Genomic DNA, 23,299 nt, shown 5'->3' on the forward strand with positions numbered 1-23,299 from the left:
TTCTCCAGCTTTTTTCCCTTTTTCCAGCTTTTTCCAGCTTTTCCATCTATATATTTTTTTCTTTTTTTCCCAGATTTTTTTTATTATTTCTTTTTCCATCCTTTTTTTTTTTTTTTTTTGCTATTGGGAAAAATTGACAGCGAAGCGACCCAGGAAGGGGTATCACCCCCAAATCCAGCAGCATCGGGGGGGGGGTGTTAGGATACCGTCTGAAGGTCTCCTCGGAGGACTCCATTCCCCTCAGCAACCTCCGCCCAGGAATATTTTGCGGGGGGGGGAATGCAGCGCAGACGAAGCTTCACCTCCCTCCTCATAGACTGAATTCCTAAAAATACATTTTTTTTTTCCACTTTTTCCTCTATTTCTATATTTTGAAGGTCTCTAAGCTTCTCCCTCCCTTAATATCTCCTTCTCTGGGGGTTCCTCGAGGTCTGTGAGCCCCTCCTCCCCCAGTACCCCCCATCCCATCCCTCCCAGTCAGCAACCTGCCATTTTCCTCTTTCTTCTCCCAATTCCGTGGCAGCCTCGCCCCGTTTATGAACTAATTCACGTTTTACAAACCCTCACAAATAAGCCTGGGCCGCCAGGCCCCACCCGTGGCCCCCCCCACTTTATCCCTACCCCACATCACCGCTGAAATATTTATCACCAAACTATCGAACATCAATAACAATCCCACCCTCAAAAAAAAAAAAAAAAAGCGGGAAAATCAAATTATTCCGGAGTTTGGTAGGAAAATTGGGGGGGGAGGGGAGCGCTTAGGCAGAGTTTTTGCTTTTTATTAATTTTTTTCGAGGGGGGGGAGGAAGCACCTTGCAAAGGGAAAAATAGTCAACAGGTTCCACTCGGAGAAAAAAAAGGGGAGGGAGGATGATTGGGGGAGAGGGGATGATTTTTGGGGGGGGATGCTTTTTGGCCGCCCCCTCGCAGCCTCGTGGGGTGGTTGTCCGTCGTTTCCCCGCGAAATATCGCGGGTGGAGGGTTTTCCTGTGCCCCCCCCCCACGATATATGGCTTAGAGCGTCCTTCCCCCACGTCGAAAAACGGGGAGGGGGGGGAATATCCTTCAAGGGACACAATCTGTGTCCCGTATCCCCCCCCGCGGTGTGCGTGGGGATATGGGGGGGACACACGCGTGGGCAGGGAGTCGCCCCCCCCGCACGCGCAGCCACGCGCGGCTCTTTGTGCCCGCCGCCACCCCCCCACCCCCCCACCCCGTCGGGGCTGCTGGGGGGACGGGGGGGGCGCCGCCGTCTTTAATGGGGAGCGGAGGGGGGGGGGGAGCGGGTTGGGGTGGGGGGGTGAGGTAGACAACCAATGAGCGTGGCGGCGGGGTCACGTGGGCGGGGACACGTCGGGGCGCGGGGGGGGGGGGTGGCGGGGGGGCGTGGCCGCGGCGGATTTCTTAATGGAGCGGCGGCGGCGGGGCGGCGGCGCATGCGCGCGCGGCGCCGATATGTTGGGGGGGTCGCGGGGCGGCGGGGCGCGGCGCGGAGCTTCCCCCGACGGCGGCAGCGGCCGAGGAGGAGGAGGAGGAGGAGGCGGTGGTGGTGGCGGAGGAGGAGGCGGCGGGAGCAGCGCGGCATGACATGACGGCGCCTCTCGGCCTCCCCCCGCGCTGGCCCGACGGCCTCGCCTGCCGCTGCGAGGACCCCCCCCGGGAGAAGAACCGCATGGAGGGGCTGGGGCATTGCCGGGAGATGATGCCCCACGCGGGACTCGCCGTGCCCACCGCCCCGCCGCCGCCACCACCGCCGCCGCAGGGAACCGCGTACGCCGAGCTGGCGGCTGCCGAACCCCCACGCCAGTGCCCGTCGGGGGCGGCTTCCAGCGCGGCGTTGGGCTACGGTTACCCCTTCGGTGGGGGGTACTACGGCTGCAGGTTGTCCCACTCCCACGGAGTCAACTTGCAGCAGAAACCCTGCGCGTACCACCCCGGGGAGAAGTACCCCGAGGCCGGCGGGCCCCTGCCCGGCGAGGAGCTGCCGTCGAGGGCCAAAGAATTCGCCTTTTATCCCGGTTTTCCCAGCTCCTACCAGGCGGTTCCTGGCTATTTGGACGTGTCGGTGGTACCGGGGCTCGGTGGTCACCCGGAACCGAGACACGACGCTTTGCTTCCCATGGAAGGTTACCAACACTGGGCTCTGTCTAATGGCTGGGATGGGCAAGTGTACTGCTCCAAAGAGCAATCCCAATCCGCACACCTCTGGAAATCACCTTTCCCAGGTAGGATCCTCCGGGAACCGGCGTTCTCGCCTGCTCCCCACCCGCCAGCTCCCACCGGAGGTGTGGATGTGCGTGTGTGCGGATGAGTGTGCATATATATATATATATATATATATATACACATTCACAGGTACGTGTATGCCTGTGTATGTAATTAAAGGGAAAGAAATGGCTCTGGAATGCCTCCTGTGCAGGGCAATGTGTATGAACATGTAGGGGAAAGAAGGTGAAGCAATCATTTCTGAATCAAAATACACGCCGTGAGCTTGCTTGGAAAGTAACTTTGCCGTTTAATTCTCCCCTTTCTCCCCTCCTCCCTCTTGTTGCCTCACCTAACGAGCGTCTCTCGGTGCCTTTCTCTTCGTTTCCCCCTCCGCCTGCCGCTTCTCTGAGTGCAAAAAAGCTTAAAAGGGAAAAAAAATAATAATTAAAAAAAAAAAAATCTCTAATGGTTCAGTGGAATGAGAAGTGTCGGGGGCTGGGGCAGTAAATCATATCACAATTACCCACAATTATAGGAGTAGGTGTCAAGTGACAAATGAATCTGTTCGGAGGGGAAGAAGGGAGGCAGAGGGGGTGTGAGGGGGGGGGGACCGGTGGGGCTTCTCTGTCAGGTCAGGCGGGCATCCTGCCCCACTGACAGCCCACGGGCAGCCGGGCAGGCGAAACCCCTCCTTGGAGCATCTTTTAGCCCAGCAAATCCCTCGCCCCCTTCCCCTCCTGCTCCCCCCCCCGGGGCCCGGCGGGCTCGGTGCCCCGATGGCAGCGGGGGGAGGAAGGTGATGGTGGGTGCTGCCTCCCGGTACCTCTCCCCAGCCTCCTTCCAGCTCCTGTTGGGTGGGGAAGGACGCAGGGAAAAAGCCTCAGTAAATGGGGCGGGGGGGGAACCCCACAGCATCTCGGATGGAGAGAAGGGACGGGTCGCGTTAGTCCTTTTGCGGGGGGAGGAATTGGAGGGGGGCATATCGGTTTATTTATTTTCCTTCTTCGGGACAAAAAGGGATGGAGAAATGGACATTCTCGGGGTTTTTTTTGAGAGGGGGTGGAATTTGGCGGTGCGTTGTTGGCTGCATGATGGATGTGGGGGTGCTTTTTTTGGGGGGGGGGTCCTTCCATTCAAGCGGTATTTGGGGGAGCTGCCGCCCTCACTGCTTTCTCTCCTCATCGCCTGCGGCTTTATAGTGAACCCCCCGCGAAGGACATTCCTCTCCCCCCCCCCGACCTTTGCGGCACCCCCCGCACCCCCGATTTCCTCCCCTCCTCAAAGATCCGATCACCCCCAAAGCTTCTCCCAGGGGTTCCCCAATTAACTCCTGGCAGCCATAATTGGGGCTGTGCTGTCTGCCGAGGAGAGCTCGCCTCCATCTTCCCGCTCCAGCCAGCTGGGTCACACCTTTGCGGCGAGGAGGTCACCCCCACATTGAGAAGGGACTGGGGCTGCCCGAAAGCTTGAGGGGAGCTTTGTCCCCCCCCACAATACCGACAGATCAGGGCTGAAGATGCTCCCCGCATCCCTGCTTGAAACCATTCCAAACAACCCCTTTACAACGCACAGAGCATCTACCCCCTCCTCACCTCCCGAAAAATCCACTGGAGGTGGGGTGCTGGGGTTGTTTTTGCTGGTTTTGCCCCCTCCCTCCCACCCCAGGGGCTTCCTGGGCTGCACCAAACCGACGGGAGGGGTTGGGGTGCGGGGGATGCACTTGTCTCTGCACCGGGCTTGGTGTTCGGAGTCCCCGAGAAAATTTGCTGCTGGGGGGAAAAAAGGAAGGGAGGGAGGGAGGAAAGGAAAGAAAAAAATAGGGGAGAAGCTCCAGATATCGCCCCAAATCTCTCCGTTCGGGAGGTCGCTTTGATTCTCCGCGCACACGAGTCTGCGGGTTGACTTGATGCTTCTTATTTATCACCGTGGGCAGCGTCGCCAAGAAAAACCGGCTTTCACCACATGAATTAGGAATATTGTGGTATTATTACTATTACTACAGTGTTGTGCCCCTCGCTGGATGCATTTTCTGCCTTTCTTGTCTCTTTTTCCCCTTTCTTTCTTCCTCTTTCTCTTCCCCGCATTCCTCCACTCTTCATCCTCCTTTTTTCCCCTCTTTCTTTCTCTCATCGACGGGCAGAAATCCTCACCTCACACCCCGAGATGCAGTAACCCCCTGTCTCTTCCCCTCTTCCTTATTTTTTTTCTTTTTTTTTTTTTCCCCTGTTTTTTATTCTCATCTAGACGTGGTTCCCTTACAACCCGAAGTCAGCAGCTATCGGAGGGGACGGAAAAAAAGGGTCCCTTATACCAAAATCCAACTGAAGGAGTTGGAAAAGGAGTACGCGGCCAGCAAATTCATCACCAAAGAGAAGAGGAGAAGGATTTCGGCTACCACCAACCTGTCCGAGCGCCAAGTGACTATCTGGTTCCAAAACCGGAGGGTCAAGGAGAAGAAAGTGGTGAGCAAATCCAAGACAGCGCATCTCCACGCCACCTGACAGAGGATGACTTTTGGAGGAGAAGGGGCAAAGAAAAGGAAGCGAGAAGCGTAAATATTTATCTAGTAGTTTGTATGATAAACGTCATCGGGACTCTGCTGATTCCAAGTCATTATTTAAAAAAAAAAAAAAAAAAAAAAAAGAGATTAATAATAATCGACATTCACAAATGCACACGCGCATCCCCCCTCCCTCAAAAAAGCCAAACAAAAACCACCGATAGCAACTTCGATTCCCTCTGTCCCGCTCTGACTGTGAAAACCCCAGTTTCGCTGAAAACCCCAGTTTTGCTCTGAGAAATCCATCGATAAGGTCACACTGTGTATATTTTTAAAAGGAAATAATAATAATAATAATAATAAGCTAAGAGCGTAGGTAACGTTAAAGGAGAGATGAACTCTGAATGTCGCCCTGTATCGCTGTATAGTCCGACCCCCCCACACCCCCCTCCTCGCCAGTCTTCCATATCTCGGGCCATTTCACCCACCGATGTATAAATGTATGGAGAATCTATGGCAAAGTTGCATCAGCTTCGTGTTTGCTCGGCTCTAAGGACCGAAAATAAGAAATAACGCTGCTATTGGGGGAAGAAAAACCATTGTCCGGTACCGCTTAAATATCCCAACCACTGGTTTTAGGTCCCGCGTGGAAGTGAGATGCTGTACGAGACTGTTTTGGGGATGTTCTCCTGAGGGTTTCTCTTATCTCTGCCATGAAACTGGAATGCCTGTTCTCCGCTGACGAAATGGAAAATGCACAATTATTGTCTTTGGGGTTTGTTTCTTTTCCCTCTCTAAACCGGCTGATTATCGACAGTGTTCTTCGGAGATGTAAAAGCATCATTTTTTCCTCTTTTTTGTTTTATTTTTATTTTAATGTCTTGTATATGTATATAGTATTGTGGTGTCCAGACGATATGTACCGACTGCGGATGACATTTCTGAAAAATAAATCTCTTTTTTTGTTGTTGTTGTTTTGCCTTGAGGAGAGGCTCTTTGTGCACCTCTTTGTAGCCCTGTGCCTCTCCCATTCCTCCCTTCAGCAGCCTCCTCTTCCTCCCCCACCGCAAATACAGCCCAGGCGGGCCCCTCCGCAGAGACAAGGATTAAAAAATAAAGCGGGGAGGAGGGAGAAATCCGGCAAATTTGGGCAGAAACAGCTAAATAAGAGGGTGCATGGAAGATGCGAGGGGTAGATGCGTGTTACCAAGAGGAGTAAGAAGCCGAGAAAATAAATTGAGCCAGCTGAGTGCCTTTTTATTTCTTTTTTTTTTTTTTTTTTTTTTTTTTTAATATTTATTTTCAACCCCCCGCAATTACCTCGGGTGAAAACGCGATGACTTTCCGGAGACGCTTCTAATCTCTTTCAATCTCCCTCCCAAAGGATCCCTTTCGCTAAACCTGTTTGACTCCAGCTCCGGCCCCAGATAAAAATCTCTCAACCTGCCCTCGCCCCGCGGCTCTCCCGGCTCCGCACCCGCGGAACTTACTCGGTCCCGAGCCGGCCGGGCAGCTCGGAAAGAAATACGAGAGAGGAAATTGTTTCCATAGGCGGATTACAATCTACTTTAATATCTGGTAGATTTAATCACCTCGTTAAATGATCAAAAGGGGAGGGGAAAGGGGGGAAAAAAACCCTTTTAAAGCGATGTAACCTAAAACAATGTTATTGCGGCTTAAATTTGCATCGAGCCTTGCAAATATATTTGCATATATTTATGGGAGGGGGCAGATAGAGCGAGCACAAGCGATATCAAGCTATAGGACAAAAAAAAAAAAAAAAAAATCAGCATTTGTGGCCCCAGAAATGCGAGTGTAGATACCGTAGGTGTTCGAGCTGATACGCGTTAAATCCGCATATATCTAATATACATATATATTTATACGAAGGTATAGAGTAGCGCGTGCGTATGACCGTGTGTGGCCGTTTCTTTTTATGAGCTGGGCGCCGATATATATATAAAAATATTTTTTTTATATATATATGCGTGCTACATGTATGTGTGCGGGGCTTGACGGTGCGCGTGTAATTTCTGTGAGTCTGGGTGCGAAGGCGACCGCGGCGTCTCTGTCTATAGGTGTCTCACATACAGTAAGCCGCATATAGCAACGTATCTGTACCGTATATGTAATTTTATACATATATATGCAAGCGCACCCCTCTACGTTAATATATGAAATGATGGGTACAGAAAATGCGTGTTGTATATATAAATTTATATATACGTGTGCTCTGTATGCTCTATAGGATCAGACGAAGTGATGTGTGGATCTCATTGATGGTCTGTACCGGGGTGTACGTATGGGGGTACATATAGCTTTATAAAGGCGGCTGAAAGGTGGATGGATAGGGGAGGTGTATGTGCAGCTTCCCTCCGCGGGTTCGGAGTGTGCCCTATGGAGCCCATACCACCACCAGAAATGCCGGGAAAGCCCTGTATGGATTTGGATGCTTCCCCAAATCTCCGGGAAGGTGGGACGCGGTTTTATCTAATACCGGGAATGGGGGGACCCGGGGGCTGGATCCTCTGTCCCCGCTCCCCATCCCTTCCAGGGAGATGTGGAAAAAGAGGGGTCTCTGATTTCCACCCTCCCGAGTCCTTGATTTCTCAGATTGGAGAAACTTGGGGGTTGATCTGACGGTGTTTTCTGCATTTATTTTGGAGAACTAAGGTGTTTTGGAAGTTTACATTCTTATTATTTTAATATTATTTTTGATTTAAAGACGCCCAGCTGGGAAATACGACAATACGTCGAGAAACTCACCGCAGCTGCAATAGCGGGATTAAATCCTTGGTCAAACCTGCCCTAAGGCTCGAAAACCACGGGAATAAGAGTTTCGGATGTAAAAAAAAAAAAAAAAAGCTCTAAAAAAAACAATCTTGCAGTGTGTTCAGAGAGCAGCTCCAGACAAGCCCAAATCCAACATCGCGACAGCGAATGTGATGTTCGCTGCGGCTTTATTCTTCCTGAATTTCACCAGTTCTTGAGGAGGACAAAAAAAAAAAAAAGGAAAAAAGTTGATAAAATGGAGGTGATTGAGCGAGGGTTGTTGGAGGGAATGGGGGAATATGGAGAAATTCTTTTTTGTGGTGTTGTTTATGGATGCGGGCAATTGAGCCCGTTATTCACGGCGTTTCCAATTCTGGAAGTTTTTGTCAATTGTGGTTGGAAGTTGTTGGAGAGGTAGAGAGGGGTGTTTGTGTGTCTTTTTGTGTGTCGATGACTCTTTCAATTGGTGTGGGAAGAATTAAAAAGGGGTTAAAAAAAAAGAAAAAAAACCCGCGGAAACAGAGAAGAAACAAGAAATTCATTCATTGCACTTCAGGGCACCAAGAGTTCGTGATGCTCTTGGTTGGCAGATATTGGTGAGACCATGAAACCAGACGCTCTTCTGCCATCGCCCATATATATTTTAAAATATTCTTATTTTTAGTGTCTGCCTCGACCCCTCCATCCTCCCTCCGGGGGCTCTACCTCCGAAGGCGCACGGATGCAGGCGGAGGATGCTGAGGTGTCGGCTGGGATCTTTTTTGGGGCGATATAGACCCTGGGGAAGGGGATCCCCCTCCCCGATGTGCTCAGGACCTTGGGGTTCAGCCTCCCTCCTCCGAAGTTGGGCTGAGTCTTCCCCGGCCTCCGGCCTAGGGATAGCGTCGGGTGGAGGTCAGGATTGGACCCTCAGAGGAAGAGAGGGAACCCGGGAACTCCGGACGGACAAACCTTCTCCTTCCCCACATATCCACGGACACCTGGTCCTTCCTTTAATCCCAGCGATTTAGGTGAAAAAAACGCGTTTTCGGGGCTGGTGAGAGAAAAATAATCCCCTCACTTTAATTTTGGAGATAAATCCTTCCTGCCGGTCCTTTCTTTGGGTTGTATTTGCCAGAAGATTGGCAAAATAGAACCTACAACTCAAGTTACTCGGTCATCCTCTTCCAAGGGCTTTGGAGAAGGCGCTTGCCTGGAGGAGAAGAAATCCAACTCAAAAATTGCGCGCACACCCGCAAAACCCCCACTTTCTTCCCCGCTGAAGTTCCGCGGGCGCGGAAGCTGAGCTCTCCCGGATGTGACACTCCCGCCCAGGACCACAAATCCAATGAATTTCTACCTTATTTTTCCCACTTATTTCTTCACCCCCCCGTTAGGAACTGGCATTGGGAATCTCTCGCTTCTCGTTTCTTTGCTTATTTAGCCAGGAACGTCCTGCCCGGAGCTCGCTGGGTATTAGGTCAGCAGGCCGTGACGTCACTCCTGTATTACCCTTGACCGTGACTAGGCGTTGTTTGACCTTGACATCACGAGCTGCGGGGATAATAAGCGCGGGGACCCTCACCCTTGATCTTCTCCTCCCCAAGCAGCCCCCGGCAGCCCCCGCTGCTGTTTACAGATAAACACGGTGTTATTTGCAGTCTAGACAGGAGCGCTAATGGCCAACAATAAAGCCCTGGAAAGGAAGTTTCCCAAGTTTAGCCTTTTCTTTCCTTTGTATGGAGCACTTTGAATAACTTCCCAACCGCAGCCTTTATGGTAAAATCCCGGACGAGGGATTTCCCTCGCCCTTCTTTTCTCTTTCCTGCCATTTTCTTGCGTTCTTTTATCCTTTTCTTCTGTTTTTCTTTTATTTTTACTTTATTTTTTCCTTTTATTTTTTCCTTTTATTTTTCCTTTTCCTTTCCCTTCATTTTCCTTCTATTTTTCCTTCTCCTTTTCCTTTTTTTTTTTTTATTTAGCTCTCTCACATTTTCATCGGTTTTTTTTTTTTCCCCTCATGCCTTTTATTTTTTTAAGAATACCTTCCTAACCTGGAGGGGGAATTCTTCTCTCGCAGCCCTGTGCTCAGTGCAGAGGTGAGTATAACTCTTGCTGGTTAACTTTCTATTTGTTTTAGTCTTACAAAGGACTTTTTTTTGGGGGGGTGGGTGGGGAGGGGAAGTAGAAAAGAAGAGAATCCCAAAGGCTTTGCCAAGAAATTGTTTCTTAAGACACTGACAGCCAACACAGGGTGTTGCCAACTCTTACAGCACCGCTGGTTCCTTACTTAGAAACTCGCTTTGCCTACGTGGTTCGGGACATTTGGGGAAACCCTCGGGTTGATGAGTATTTAAGGATTATATCCAGCAAAATGTCGCGTCTCCTGTCGCTTCCACTTGGAGGGGGGAGGAATCTGCTGCCTGGCAGGGAGCTCAGCTGGTTCAACCCACAGTTGGACCAGCCGTGGGTTTCATCAACTCCCTTCCCTCCCCACCACTTTCTCTTCCCTTTACAAGGAATATTAAATAAGGGAGATGACGCTTTTCGGGCTCCTCCGATCGCGATTTTGCTCCAGGGTCGTGAATCCGAGACCATTAACCGCGTTGTTGTTACAGTTGTTGGAGGTTTTCAACCCTCCGAGGGAGTTACAGTACGAAAAGCCAACTTCTCACCCAAAACAGAGCTGGAGGACAAAGCCAAGTTCCCTGCAGTTGGGGACTAAACCTTTGCCTTACAGAGGACGTAGCCATCGGTTTACATTAATCTGAATAGGAGGAGAAGATCCTCTGCTGGCAAAGCTGGGGAAAAATGGGATGATATTCCAGGGATTTAACTATTCCCTGCGCCGAGGCTGAGACCCGCCCGCCTTAAAACTGAAAGCTGCCCCAGATGATTTGTGTCTTGGATGAGCTGAAGTGTCGTAGACGGTTTTATTCGCATCCATTCACCACTTTTCCATGTTAAAATTGATATTTTTTTGCCCAGCTCCTACGAGCTCCATTTTACTACCCTCTTCTCTGGATATATCTAAGGTGTCTCGTACACTTATATATCTATAAGGTGTCTGTGGAAATGCATTTTCCACCTCAGAAAAAGGAGCCGGGACAGGTTTTGATGATATATAGCTACTCCGAAAGAGCAGTTCCATGGGCTTTCCAAAGCCTGTCTGTATTTTATTCCCCGTGTCGTGTATCTATATATTTATTCGAAATACTTCCCTTTCGACCCTGGCAGCTAACTTCTTCTTCGAGTCACCGCAACTCCTTACAACTCCCTACCAATTTGGGCTGAAATTCGGTTGAGAGGAAAGCCTGAGCCATGACGGGATCTGCTTTTTTTTCCTTTGGCCAACCTACAGAAGTCCCAAAGACACCTTTTAATTTGCTTTTTTCCCCCCTTTTTTTTCGGGCAGAGAGATGCAACATATATGTTTCAGACTATTTTTACCCTATGAGGTTTGAATTTCATGGTCTTTTCTGGGAGAAAAATGAAAGTGGGGCTAAGTCCTTCCTATCTGAAACGTAAATATTTTGCTGGGGCCATTTGAATTGGTTTTGTCTTTATTTTTTATCTCTTGAAGACATGAGGCCGGGGGTTGGAGGGGGGGGCGTGGAGGAGAAGGAGGCTGTTCAAGTGGGAGCCGCCGGCCGAACTCAGCCCCGAGGGCTGCGCAGGGGGTGGGGTGGGGTGATGAAATGGGGGAGGAGGGGAAGGGGAAATTCTATTTCTCACGCTTGGGAGAAAGGAGTTGCGACGGGGTAAAACGGGAAGAGGAGGAAGGGAGGAGAATAGGGAGAAATCCCCCAAATCCAGGGGGAAAAAAAAAATCCCAGAAGAGTCAACCCAAAACTTGGGGGGGTTGTTTTCTAAGCGCAGTGAGTGATGCTCATCCGAGACAGTCATTAGCATAAAATGTCGATCCTATTTACTACACTAGACAGTGACCTTGAACTGGGACGTTGCAATCTCGCTTTTCCAGCCCTCTTTTTCTCTTTCCTTCTTCTTTTTTCCTTTTTCTTTTTCCTGGGGACCGGTTTTATTCCCGGCTCCCATGAACAAGGAGCTTCTCCTGACTTCTTCCCACCATCATTTCCCCAAAAGCTGCCCGTATGACTCGTGGAGGTGGGAAAAAAAATACACCCTCCCCGAGGATTATAAAATATCGGCGTCGAAAAGATCTCTGTACCTGAAAACTGGGATTCCTGCAAAATGGGGAAAGGCTCAGAGATTTTTTATTTTTTATTTTTTCCCTGGGCTGAGTAACCTTTTTTTGGGGGAGGCAAACTGCGGAGGGGAAGAAAAAAAAAAAAAAAAGGAGGGGGGATGGGGTTACTCCGAGCAATATGGGATAGAAATGGGGATTATATTTTTTGGAGAGGCGACTTTCGGGGTGTGTTGTGCAGGAAAGAGGCTGCCGAAGCCGGTGCCAGTGCCCCGAGCAGCAGGACTCGGCTCAGCCTTTCGTTTTTAAGCACCGCTCAGCATTAGAAAAGCCCAAGCGCTCAACCTGAACTGGGAAATGTATTTTTAATGGGGAAGAAATTCCCGGGGAAACGCGGCAGCTTTGCTTAAGGGTCCTTAGGATTTTATTTATTTTATTTCTATTTTTTTTTCTCCCTTTCCTTGGACCTGCTCCCTGCTTGCAGGAGGAGCAGCGCTGAGCTGGGGAGCCCTATTGAAGGCCACCAAGAGCAGGGAGTTACTGTCCACGCTGTGCATCGCTTAATATATTTCTGGGCACGGCTGTAACCTTTCCCAGGTCTTAAAAAAAAAAAATAGAATAACTAAGGGAACTGGAGGTGCTTTTCTCCCTCTCTCTTGCTGGGATGCCCATTATCCCTTTGCTCAGGACTCCAGCACGTAGTTTGTGGTTCACTTGCTCCGCAGCTCAGCCCTGCAGTTGCCTCCCCAAATGTTTCCTTGGAGGTAAATGCGACGTTCTATTATTTTTGTTGTTTGTTTTCACCCTGTTCCCCCCCCAAAAAAAAAGAAAAAGAAAATCAGATTGAATAAAGAGGAAAAACCCCAAATACTCCGAGATTTCTCTGAAAAAAAAAAAAAAAAAAAAAGTACTTTCCCAAGGTCCGGTGGAGAACAAAGCCGCGGAGCCCCCGGGCACGTCTTCTGTGGGGAATTTTGCAAAGAAAAGAACAAGGTAGAGGAAGGGTTTTCTTTAAAAAAAAAAAAAAAAGCAAACAAAGCCAATTCAGATGGCAACCTCCGGGGATCACGTGCTCATTTTTATATAAACTATTCCTCTCCAGGCTTAGCCCGGCGTTGCGAACGCTTCTTCTGCAGCGAGAAGACACTCTTGGAGAAATTGCAACAGCTTTTTTCATTTCTACCTGCAGGGAGAAAAATTCCTTGGCTAGGTTTTCAAACAAAACCAACCAACAACAAAAAAAAAAGGGAAAAAAAAAAAGTTAAACTTTCATTCTAGCAAAATATTTCTAGTAGTCGTATTTCTTCCTTCGCAGGCAAAGCGTGTAGGAAGGTACGCACGTATCTCTGCAAGGTATGTATGGAGCGTATCCATAGATGTGCCAGGGAAAAGGAGAGGTGGGAATTATGGAAAAGAGGTTTTCCACCTTCAGGAGCTGTCCATGGAAGACGAAAAAAGGAAAAAAAAAAAAAAAAAAGCATCTAAATGAGTTATTTTATTGGCACCTGATTTTTCTTTGGGAGGGGGATTAGCTGAAAGCCCCAGATGAGGGGGAAATAAATGATTTAATGCTTGAGAAATAGAGAAAATGTTGGTGAGGGAGGTTGGTTGGTGGCTGGAAAGGCAGCAGTTGGGGAGGTGCGACTGCACCCGCCCGGCTCAGCCTCCGCGGAGCGCCCTCCGCCCCCGCGCAGCGGTTTTACCTCTACAGGAATATTTACGGTACTTTGCGGAGTCAACCTGGCAAAGGGAGCGCTTGGGAGTTGCTCAAGGCAGGGAGGAATGCAAAGCCATGCAAAAATCCAGCGAGCGGGGTGGGCATTTGGATTTCTTAAAAAATATTTTTTTTAAAAAAAAAGGAGTCAGGAGCAAGGAAAAAAAAAAAAAAAAAGAAGAAAAGAGGAAAAAAATCCACTCCAGAAAAAAAATAATCTAACATAAAACACCCTCAAATGCTTTTGCGTGTTCCCGGTTTCCATACAATGCACCTTTTCCAGTATATTTTTTTTTCCTTCCTCCGACGTATTTATTTTGCACTGAAAGAAGCCAATATTGATTTCTTTTTTTCCGTCCCTGATTTTCCTTCGCAGCGGCTCTTTTTTGTACGACCAGGAGAAGACGATGGGTGGGAGGGAAGAAGAGCTCTGTGGTGTTACGAGGGCAGAATATATTGCTAGAAGGTGGCGAGGAACCGGCTCCCTGCGTGTGTGTGTGTGTGTACCTCTATTTCCAGCGTTGGGAACCAAAAAAATGGGGGGAAGAACTATGATTTTTAGTCTTGCCCAAAAAAAAAGAAGCAAAATAAAGGCGATTTAAACACTTATTCTATACGTGCGTGCGCCTTGGTGCCTATGGGATATATACCGGGTAAATGAAGGCTGTATACAGTCGTGTTCTTCTGTCTGCTTTATTCGACACAGATCATTAATAAAAGCAATTGAGGATTGTTAAAAATTCTTCCATCCCTTCTGGAGAGAGTGGCAAGAGCCTGGGAAGGGGCTGCATTTCCCCAGCCCACGACAAAGCCACATAGTCCGAGAGGAGAGGGGGGGGGGGAGAATGATAATAATAATAATAATAAAGAGGAGAAAAGGTCGCAAATAGCCTCCAACTCTCCCGCCCCACCACGCGTAAATATGAGCCTGTTGCGGGCACCGTCATTCGTCTCCTTAAAAAGCCCCGTAAACTTTATATGACACAATATCTAATAGTAATTTATTGGGGAGATATTGTAAATTCGAACTGTTTTAGTTAATAAAGGAGCTAATTAATGAGAACCAGCCTCGCTTTTGCAGATGGTGGAGGGCCCCGAAGTGGTGCCGGGGGAGGGGGGGTGTGGGCGCAGCGGTTTTGGGGCAAAACCCTCTCCTATCGATTATTTTATGCTAAATATGACATTTTAGGGCGCTTCGCGCTTCTCAAGCCAGCGCTGGGAGCCGTTGCCTTTTTTTTTTTTTTAATAAAATGCTTTATGGGATTTTTTTACGATTTTTTATGATTGGGGAGGGGGGTGAAGAAGGCCGGGCAGGGGTAGGGGGGGGAGAGAGAGGGAGAAAAGGCGTAAAAAGGCGGAACTTGCTGTTGTGTTTTGTCTCGGCTGCCGAGGGAGGGGAGGGCCCCCCCCCTCCCTCCCTCCCAGCGCAATTTGGGGCTCACGTGACCCCCCCGGACCAATGGGGCCGAGCCGTCGGTTTAACTATGTTTAATGTCAGATAGCAATAAAGTAGAAGCTTTCGGTCAGGCCCGCGGAAATGGGCGAGCACAACCTCCTTAATCCCGGCTTTGTGGGACCTCTGGTGAACATCCACACGGGAGACACCTTCTACTTCCCAAATTTCCGTGCCTCCGGAGGGCAGCTGCCCGGTTTGCCTTCCCTCTCCTACCCCCGACGGGATAACGTCTGCTCCTTACCCTGGGCATCCTCGGAACCCTGCAACGGGTACCCTCAGCCCTACCTGGGCAGCCCCGTCTCCATTAACCCTTCCTTCGGTCGAGCCTGCGATCTCGCCCGGGTGGAGGAAAGCAAATGTTATTACCGGGAAACCTGCTCCGAATCCACCGGGCTCAAGAGGGAGGAGAGGGGTAGGGACAGTGCCTTGCTCCCCCTCGAATCCAGCCTTCCCAACGGCATGGGGGGGAATTTCGGCAAATATGACTATCCAAGCAGCGAGGCGGTCCCCCACGACCCTCCGTCCTGCCAGTCCTTGGAGTCAGACTCCAGCTCTTCTTTGCTCAATGAAGGGAATAAAGGCACGACCGGAGAAGCGGGGGGTTTGGTGTCCCCCCTGAACCAAGGCAGCACTTTAGGCACCGGTGGTAAGACCCGGGAAAAAAAAAAAACGGGAGGGGAAGAGGGGTGAAATTTCGGGGCTGGAGCTGGTGGTGTTGAGGGGAGTGGAGGTGGTGGGGGGTTACTGGGAAGCTTGCGTTTTTGGGGGGCTCCTTCGGGGTGTAATTCATGGGCTCAGTCATGGGAAGCGGCGTGACTATGTGTGCGGAGACCACTAGGGGTAGCACCGAAATCCCTAATGTTTTATTAGGTGGTGCTTCTTTTAAAAGAAAAGGCTATAAACATGTAAATATCCCATTAAAAAAAAAAAAAAACAAGCAGCCGAATGGGTGAGAGAGAGAGAGAGAGGGGCAGAGAGAGAAACGCAGAGAAGGGTGGTGGTCGCGCAGCCCTGCCCGGAGCGGGGGGCTGGAGGAACGTCCAGGAGCTTTTTGGGGACATCGCAGAGGTGTGTCTGCCCCGAGAGAAGGGGGAAGGAGGGCGGGGATGCTTAAAAAAACCAACAAACCCCACAGCCTTCGAAGTTGGCATTGGGGTGGAGGTTTCTTCCCCTTTGCGGGGCCGGGGGGGCGGTGGAGCCCCTCCCAGGGGGGGACCCCAGGCTTGTCGCCCGCTCTCTGCCCGTCCTTTGCTCCATGCCCCGGTTATAACGCTCCTTACCTTCCCCTTCTTCTGCCTCCCGTGCCCGCCCCACGCATCACCCGTGGTCCCGGGAGCATCCCTACGCACCCACGGCCAAAACCACAAGAGGCGGGGGGACTCCTGGGGACAGCGGGACCACCAGAGAGGTGCAGAAAAGGGTGCTGGCCGTGCCCTTTTTTTCTTTTTTTTTTTAAATAGCAGGGTTTTTTGGGAGGGGTGGGGGGTGGGATTTTTTTGTCCTTGCCAAACGCTCAACTCTCGCTCCCCCCTTTGCCAGGTGCTCCTTGGTACCCGATGCACACACGGTCCCGGAAAAAACGAAAACCCTATTCCAAGCTGCAGCTGGCAGAGCTGGAAGGGGAGTTTATGGTCAATGAATTCATTACTCGCCAAAGAAGGAGGGAGCTCTCAGACCGATTAAACCTGAGCGATCAGCAGGTGAAGATCTGGTTCCAGAACCGGCGTATGAAAAAGAAAAGACTCCTCCTGAGAGAGCAAGCCCTGTCTTTCTTTTAAAGTTTTAAAAGCGGCCATGTCGGGTATTAAAAAAAAAAAAAAAAGAAAGAAAGAAAGAAAGAAAGAAAAAAAAAGCTCAGCAAACCCAACAACATCCAAAAAAAAGACCCAAACCCACATAGACTCTTTAGCGTTCACCCGAGCTCCCGGGACTTTACCTGATCACTTTTAATCCCCTCACCCCTCCCTACCCAGAAATCAATGAATAAAGAAATAATATTAATAAATAACCAGTTTCCCTTAAAATACGAAACCCGACAGCGAGAAAAAATATAATAATAGTATAATAATAATAATAAGACATCTTCACCGCCGGGACCGCGGGGGGACAGACGGCTTCCAGAGATGCTCGGCGGGCTGAAGGGGAGGTTTTGAGTGCGACTTTAGCCGCTTTTCCTTTGCCAGCAGCACAGGTAGGGTTTCCGTGCAGCGCCGGGCACCGTCGGGCCCCCACATCCCCCCCTCCCCTCTAACCCCCCCACCCCGCCCGGCTTCGGTTGACGGCGAGACCGGGGTTGAGGGTGGGTGAGGACGAATCCCGGACCGTCTCCTGGGCTGCCAAGCAGGGGGTTAGGGCTGGTTTGGTCTTTAGTGGAAAGGTGGGAGGGAAAATGGGAAAAATACAGGATTAGGGGGGAAAATACCCCCAAAACAACATAGAGAGGGGATGAGGTATGTTGTCTTAAAGGACCGGCCCCGCATCCTTATGGAAGATGCTTTTTTTCAGGGCACGGTGGGACCCAAGATGTTTTTTTTTTCAGTCTAAATTGAGAGTTTTGAGGCTGATCGGTATCTCTGGACTTAATCAGTATCTCCAGGAAGAGGCGCGAGACAAAGACTGTGTATATATCCGGTGTATATGGTATATATCTATATAATATATGAGGTATGTGTATCACACTATGTCCCTATAGATCTGAGGCTTCGGTGCAGGCGGTGGTGTTGTCCTCAACGCCAGAATATCCCAAGGAGAAGGAAAACGCACACCCCACCCCCCTAGAAAACCCTTCCAGGAAAAAAAAATCTGAATTTCCTTCCACGTAAACTGAGCCTTTCGGAGATTCGGTTTTTTTTTTCCGTCCTCTCTGAAATCACAGCGTTTCTCTGCACTGCTCCAAAATTCTATCCTTCCTCTCAAAAAAAAGAAAAAAAAAAGGATATTTCTTTGCAACAGCTCTGTTGACGGAGTATATTTACTGTTTTGCCGTGTTTATTGATGACGATGGAGGAAAATAGGTAGAAAAATTCCCTTTTTGTGTGTGTTTTTTTGATACCCTGCTGTGGTAACAGCCTGTTGGAGTCTGAGCGAGTTGCATCTCTCCTTCCCTGGGATAACTGGAATGATGCGCTTTGTCGCCTGGCTGCTATTTCCTCAATTGAAAAAGAAAAACAAATATTATGGGTTGGGTTTTCTTAAGGAAATATGTCTTATTCAGTTATATCTCCCTTCCCCAGCTGCCCATCAGGTTAAAAACTGCAGATTTTCAGCAAGAGTGATGGTTTCTTTACCTCCCTAAAAACTCCTACCAGCTGCAAATACCGACAGCCCCATCTTCAAGAAGAGGTTTCGGTGCCTTTTTTGTAGGAGGAGTTGTCTCCCTAAAACCCTGCCTGTATTTTTTTTCCCTTTCAGGGCAGTAGAGAGGGGCCTGGTACGATGCGACGCATTTTCTTTGTGCGTGTGTTCGGATTTCCTGGGAAAAACCACCCATTTTCGAGATTCAGGTCTGGGTTCGAGGCGCTTTTAGGTCGGGGGAGGGAGGCCGGGGAATGAGGGTTTAGGAATGGGGGGAGCAGCGGGTTTAGGGCCCTGGGCAACTTTGCCTGCGTGGGAATTTATAATTCAGGGTAAAAAGGGGGGAAAAAAAAAAAGGTATTTTTAATTAGGACTGAAGGGGAAGAGGGGGGCAGCGGTGCTGCAGCCCCGTGTTTCGCCGCCCCGCGCTTTGCTCCATTCGTTTTATATCGGGGTGGGGGGAGAGATTAATTTTATGGCAAAGCAGCGTTTTCTGGGAAGTCTGGGATGCTCACCACGTGCTCCCGCTTCCCCGCGTTCATGGTCATGACCAGCAGCGCCGAGGAATGCTTTTATTTACGAGCTGCAAAGGATGGAGCCGACTCCTTTAAAAAAAAAAAAAAAAAGAAAAAAGAAAAAAAAATCCAACCCTGGGTTGAAAGGAGCCTTTTCCTTCAGCTTTATTTCTGCAGGAGCATCCAGCAGACCCTCCTCCCTTCATCCCCATCCCTTCCCCGGCTGCTTCTCCTTATTTTGCCCCTTTTTAAATAAAATAAACTAAAATAAAATTCCCAGCCCGGCAAATGTCACAGCTTTATTTCCTTCCACTTGTTTTTTGAAAGAAAAAAAAGAAACAAAACACTTTTCCCGCTCCCCGTCTCCTCCTTGGATGTGGAGTTCTGGACGAGGGTCCCCTTTTTGCCTCCCTTCTCCCACACAAAAGAACCGCCGCGGAGGGTATCGCCTGTCGCGATGCTGTGCAATAAAAGCCTCGGATGTGTTAAAACACTCGTATATATCGAGATATCTCCAGATGCTCCAGCTCAACCGTGTGCAATTAAGAGGAAGGTGATGTGGAGGAATGCAATGTCTTGGGGAGGGTTTTTTTGGGGGGTGGGGGTTGGATTTTGGGGGGTGGTTGAGGCTTTTGAGCACCTTGTCGCCGCGTCACGGGGCTAAGCTGGCTCCGCAGAGACTTGGGGCTGGACCCGGGGCGGGGGGCTTGTAATTCCATGGAAAAAAAGGACCAAATCCACCCCGGTTTCGCTGAATTGAGCTCCCAGCAGCCACCCCCACCCCTCTGCCCCATGTCCCTCCCCTCCCCACAACGAGGCAGCGGTGGGGCTGGAGCTTGAGGAAGGTAGAAATGAGGGTGAGTTACGGTGGGATGTCAGAAATGCTGTGTTGGATTTCAATCCCACCATCCCCAAAAAACAAATCAATCCGTTTCGTTATTCTTCACCCACCGAGGGGTACTTGTATCCCCCGAAAAAGAAAAGAAAAATTTTTAAAAAAAGCAACAAAAAACCCACCCCACCGTCCTCCCCAACACAAAGGCCAAGACACCAGCAGCAACCCCTAGAGAAAATGCCGAAGAAAAGGAAAATATATGCAATATTCTTTCCCAGATTGCTTTAAAAAAGGCGGCTCGGTGGGATTTCTGTTCAGTCGGTGTTTGTTCTCTGTGTACGTGGTATCGTTTTTTCTGCTTGTACCCCATAGTCTATGTTCTTGCCGTTGTGAATATGCATCCTCCGCTCTATAATTCATCTGTAATGTTTCTTACCTCGAGCTATTCTATGTAGGGTCTATGCAAATGTCTGTTATAGCACGTTCCGGCTTTATATAGTCATGTAAAAAGTTGCTTCACAATAATAATAATAATTAAAAAATGTATTATTATGTGATTTCTTGATAATAAATAAAATTGCCCAAACATCTACTCGGTGATTTACTGTTTACTGTTTAAAATTAGTATCAACTTGCAAGGTTAATAAAAGAGTAACAAAGGAATAGAGTGGTGAGCTTCGCCTTCTGCGGCTTGTAGATCATCTTTTGGTTAAAAAAAGTAATTAAATGAAGGCGTAAAACGCATTGTAAAAAGGAGAGAAATATCGCATGCTCGAAATATAATGAGAAAAAAATCCGGGGGAAACAAGAAACATAAGTTAATCTCCAAATTGGTGGTTTAATGAGAGCTACACTCGTGCGCGTAGCATTAATTGGAAGCAAAACTCAACCGAGATGCTATTTTTTTTTTATTTATTTATTTTAAAGGAGCTTAAACATGCTCTGATTTGGATTCTTTTGTCTCTGGTGCAGAGTACAGGGGGACTATACCTCTCTATACAGCTCCCTGCCCCAGGGGCTCCCACAGTACATGCCGAAATGCTGTATGGATGGGTTTCCTTACAGATATAGGAACCAGAGGAACGTCAAAGACATCCTGGGTATGACTTTAAGATGGGAATGAGACGTGAAAGCACAGCCTTTAAATTGGAAATATATTAGGATGGGTTTAGATTCGAGCATGTTGATGCTTATGGTTATGGTTATGGTTATTAGGACCCGCGTTATTGCGTTTCTTCGGTGTAAATTCGCAACAAATTCATTTAACAAGAGAAAAAAATCACCCCGTCAGGCCAATTTAAATAAATTAGATTATGATTTCCTCGATCTCTCTCCAAGCGAGTATTTGTATATAATGGTTTCACTTCTTAGAGGCAAGGGGAAAAAAAAAAAAAAAAAAAAAGCTTTTAGAAGATCGCAAAGGGATTTTTATTAAAGAAATGCCAAAGGAAACCACGGTGGAGTCGATGGGGAATGAACTGATCCTCCAGTCCTGGCCGTATCCAGCCCCTAAACCCAGTAGCCCCCAGCTCAGCCCACTCTCCAGTTTGGGCACACTGGGAGCCACCGACTTGAGCCTCATCCTGATGGAGTTAAGATAAGTTTTTCTCGGAAAAATACACGATTAAGATAAATTCATATATTTTCCCTTCCTTCCTCAGGCAGGATACCCCAACACAGGGTTGGGGTTTGGGGTTTTCCAAAATTATAAGAGGATTCATCCAGTTCTGAGCTTTTTTTTTTTTTTTTTTCCCCAGGAGTTGCTTGGTTTGGAGAGGTGAGGAGGAAGGAGGGAAGCAAATATTTCTATAGGAATGGGTCGCTCTTCTCCTCCTTCCAGCAGCAAAGCCCAAACACCCCTCCAGAGAGATTTAAATTTGAAGATATGAAGAAGCAGTAGTTGGGGAAATCTGAAGGAATTGAGGCTTCCAGAGTGAAAATTCACTTTGTTTTTCCTGTAATAGTTACAGTTTCTCACTTTTTTTTTTTATTTTTTTGACACGGGTACACACACTTTCCCTCTGTTTCTTTTACTCCAGGAGAATATATGTACACATACATTGTGCAAGCAAACTCAAGTTTGACTTTTATACACTTTTATTTCCTTCTTTCTATGTCCCTGTGCCAATCTGGCAGGAAAATAGGCAGGAGGAGGAATTATGTCGAACAGATCTGAGTGCTATAGGGTGACATAAATTGTATATATTGTAAGTCGGTTCACCTTGAACAGGAATAGTTGGATTTCAAAGACATTCAAACACTCAGGAAAATAGATAAAACTTATTTATTACCAGCGAACGGATAGAACAAATTGTTGCTTCGCCATAAAATCGGTATTATTTCTGGGCTGGTTTCTTTTATTCAGCAGCGTATTTCATCACTCCGGCTTTAAAAGGAATTCGTTACCGAGAGGAGAAAACCCTCATCTCTTTAATTGCGGGGAATATTTCTCCTATTAATGGCAAAGACTGAGGTGCTATTTCAAAAATGCTGCGAAAATAGTCGAAAATATTAATGCGGGAGGGTTAATTTTAGGGATTTACTCCCGCTTCGGTGCTTGCAGCGTATAATTAATATGGGAAACGCAATGTGCAAAGGAGGAATACAAAAAGGGCGATTTTTAAATTTGATTTTATTATTTTTTTCCGAGCCAGGAGATACGTTCTTGACACCTTAGTGCTGAAGAAATGTCTGATTTCTTTGAACTCCCTCCGCAAAACCCTCCCCCCCCGCCCCCGACTTAGGGCTGAGCTCATTTCAAAGCCATTAAGCGAAGTTTAATCGGGCTCTCGGCCAACGGCCCGGCAAATCCGAGCAGAAAGTCAAACTCCTCTTCTCCCACTCCTCCTTTTCTCGCAACCCCCTTATTTTCTGAGCCAAATCGGGTAGTTTTTTGGGTTTTTTTTTTTTTTTTTTTTTTTTTTTTTTTTACACCCACATCCCGGCGGCCCCAGAGGTGCTTTAACAGAAGGAAAAATCGGAAGAATTAAAAAGTGCAGGAGAAAATAAATCCGGCCACGCTGCTGACACCCAGGTTGGTGCTTTTGCCTGGAGGGGAGGGACCTGGAAACTTTTTTTTTTTTCTCCTGTACGCCCCCCAAAATAAAGAGTGAAGGCACAGCCCGTATAGCATGGAGCGCAATAGGCTCTGGGTGCATATAGGTGCCCGCGGGCGTGCGTGGGCTTTGTGCGGGCTCAGCCCTCCGGACCTGCACAAAGAGAGAGGTGAAAGGAAGGAGGGTAGAGGGCTGCTGGAGGGTGGGGGGCACCTTGACTTGCTGGGCATCACCGTGGGTGTGCGGCGGCGGGTGCTGATGGGGTTACCTGGGAATAATACGCGGGGAGGGGGAAATAATCATTCGGGATTCAGTCCAGTGTCCTAGAGATGCCCGTGTCCACGCGTGGAAATATATCCCACCTCAAAACCAACCCCCCCACCCGCCTCCAGCTCCCAAATAACAGGCAAAAGCAAAGCACCCCCCGGCAGCTGCAAGGCTGCAGCTTAAAGTATCAGCGCAATTAACAATCCGTGGAATAATTCCCATTAAAGTGAGCGGAATGAGTGGATTTCCTTCTCCCGGGCTGTGTGTGGCTCAAGCTCCGTCCTTTGCCTAATTCCGTGGTATATTAACTGTTTGTTTTCCTCCCCCGTGCTATTATAGGGACTGTTTTCAGGCACACGGGCCCCCCCACCCACATCCCTTTATCATTAATATCCCAGCGCGCTATTGCCGAATAATGCCTTGGTTTGGTTCCGAGTGGGGGGTTCATAAATATAAAATAAACACAGAGTGGGAATAATTAGCAGCATTTATCAGCATATGGGCCACCCACCCCACTTTGAAACCTTCCAGACCCCGC

The 23,299-nt window shown here is 48.7% G+C and overlaps 2 protein-coding genes across 2 annotated transcripts; both read left to right on the forward strand.

The window, feature by feature from the left end:
- The first annotated feature begins 1,588 nt into the window (after positions 1-1,588).
- Positions 1,589-4,709, forward strand: HOXC13 (homeobox C13). Its single transcript, XM_086630917.1, has 2 exons — positions 1,589-2,225; positions 4,453-4,709. The coding sequence occupies exons 1-2, from the start codon at positions 1,589-1,591 to the stop codon at positions 4,707-4,709; spliced, it is 894 nt and encodes a 297-aa protein (XP_086487043.1).
- A 10,166-nt stretch (positions 4,710-14,875) lies between these two features.
- On the forward strand, positions 14,876-16,572 carry HOXC12 (homeobox C12). Its single transcript, XM_009987970.2, has 2 exons — positions 14,876-15,440; positions 16,334-16,572. The coding sequence occupies exons 1-2, from the start codon at positions 14,876-14,878 to the stop codon at positions 16,570-16,572; spliced, it is 804 nt and encodes a 267-aa protein (XP_009986272.2).
- The last annotated feature ends 6,727 nt before the right edge of the window (positions 16,573-23,299 follow it).

Source organism: Tauraco erythrolophus, unplaced genomic scaffold (assembly GCF_009769465.1).
Source record: "Tauraco erythrolophus isolate bTauEry1 unplaced genomic scaffold, bTauEry1.pri scaffold_60_arrow_ctg1, whole genome shotgun sequence".
Lineage (NCBI taxonomy): Eukaryota > Metazoa > Chordata > Aves > Musophagiformes > Musophagidae > Tauraco > Tauraco erythrolophus.

Excerpts from the sequence above, each read along its gene's own strand:
- HOXC12 (XM_009987970.2), top strand. The coding sequence starts at position 14,876 with ATGGGCGAGCACAACCTCCTTAATCCCGGCTTTGTGGGACCTCTGGTG. Across the intron at positions 15,441-16,333 it reads CAGCACTTTAGGCACCGGTG|GTGCTCCTTGGTACCCGATG; the intron begins GTAAGACCCGGG and ends CCCCTTTGCCAG.
- HOXC13 (XM_086630917.1), top strand. The coding sequence starts at position 1,589 with ATGACGGCGCCTCTCGGCCTCCCCCCGCGCTGGCCCGACGGCCTCGCC. Across the intron at positions 2,226-4,452 it reads CTGGAAATCACCTTTCCCAG|ACGTGGTTCCCTTACAACCC; the intron begins GTAGGATCCTCC and ends ATTCTCATCTAG.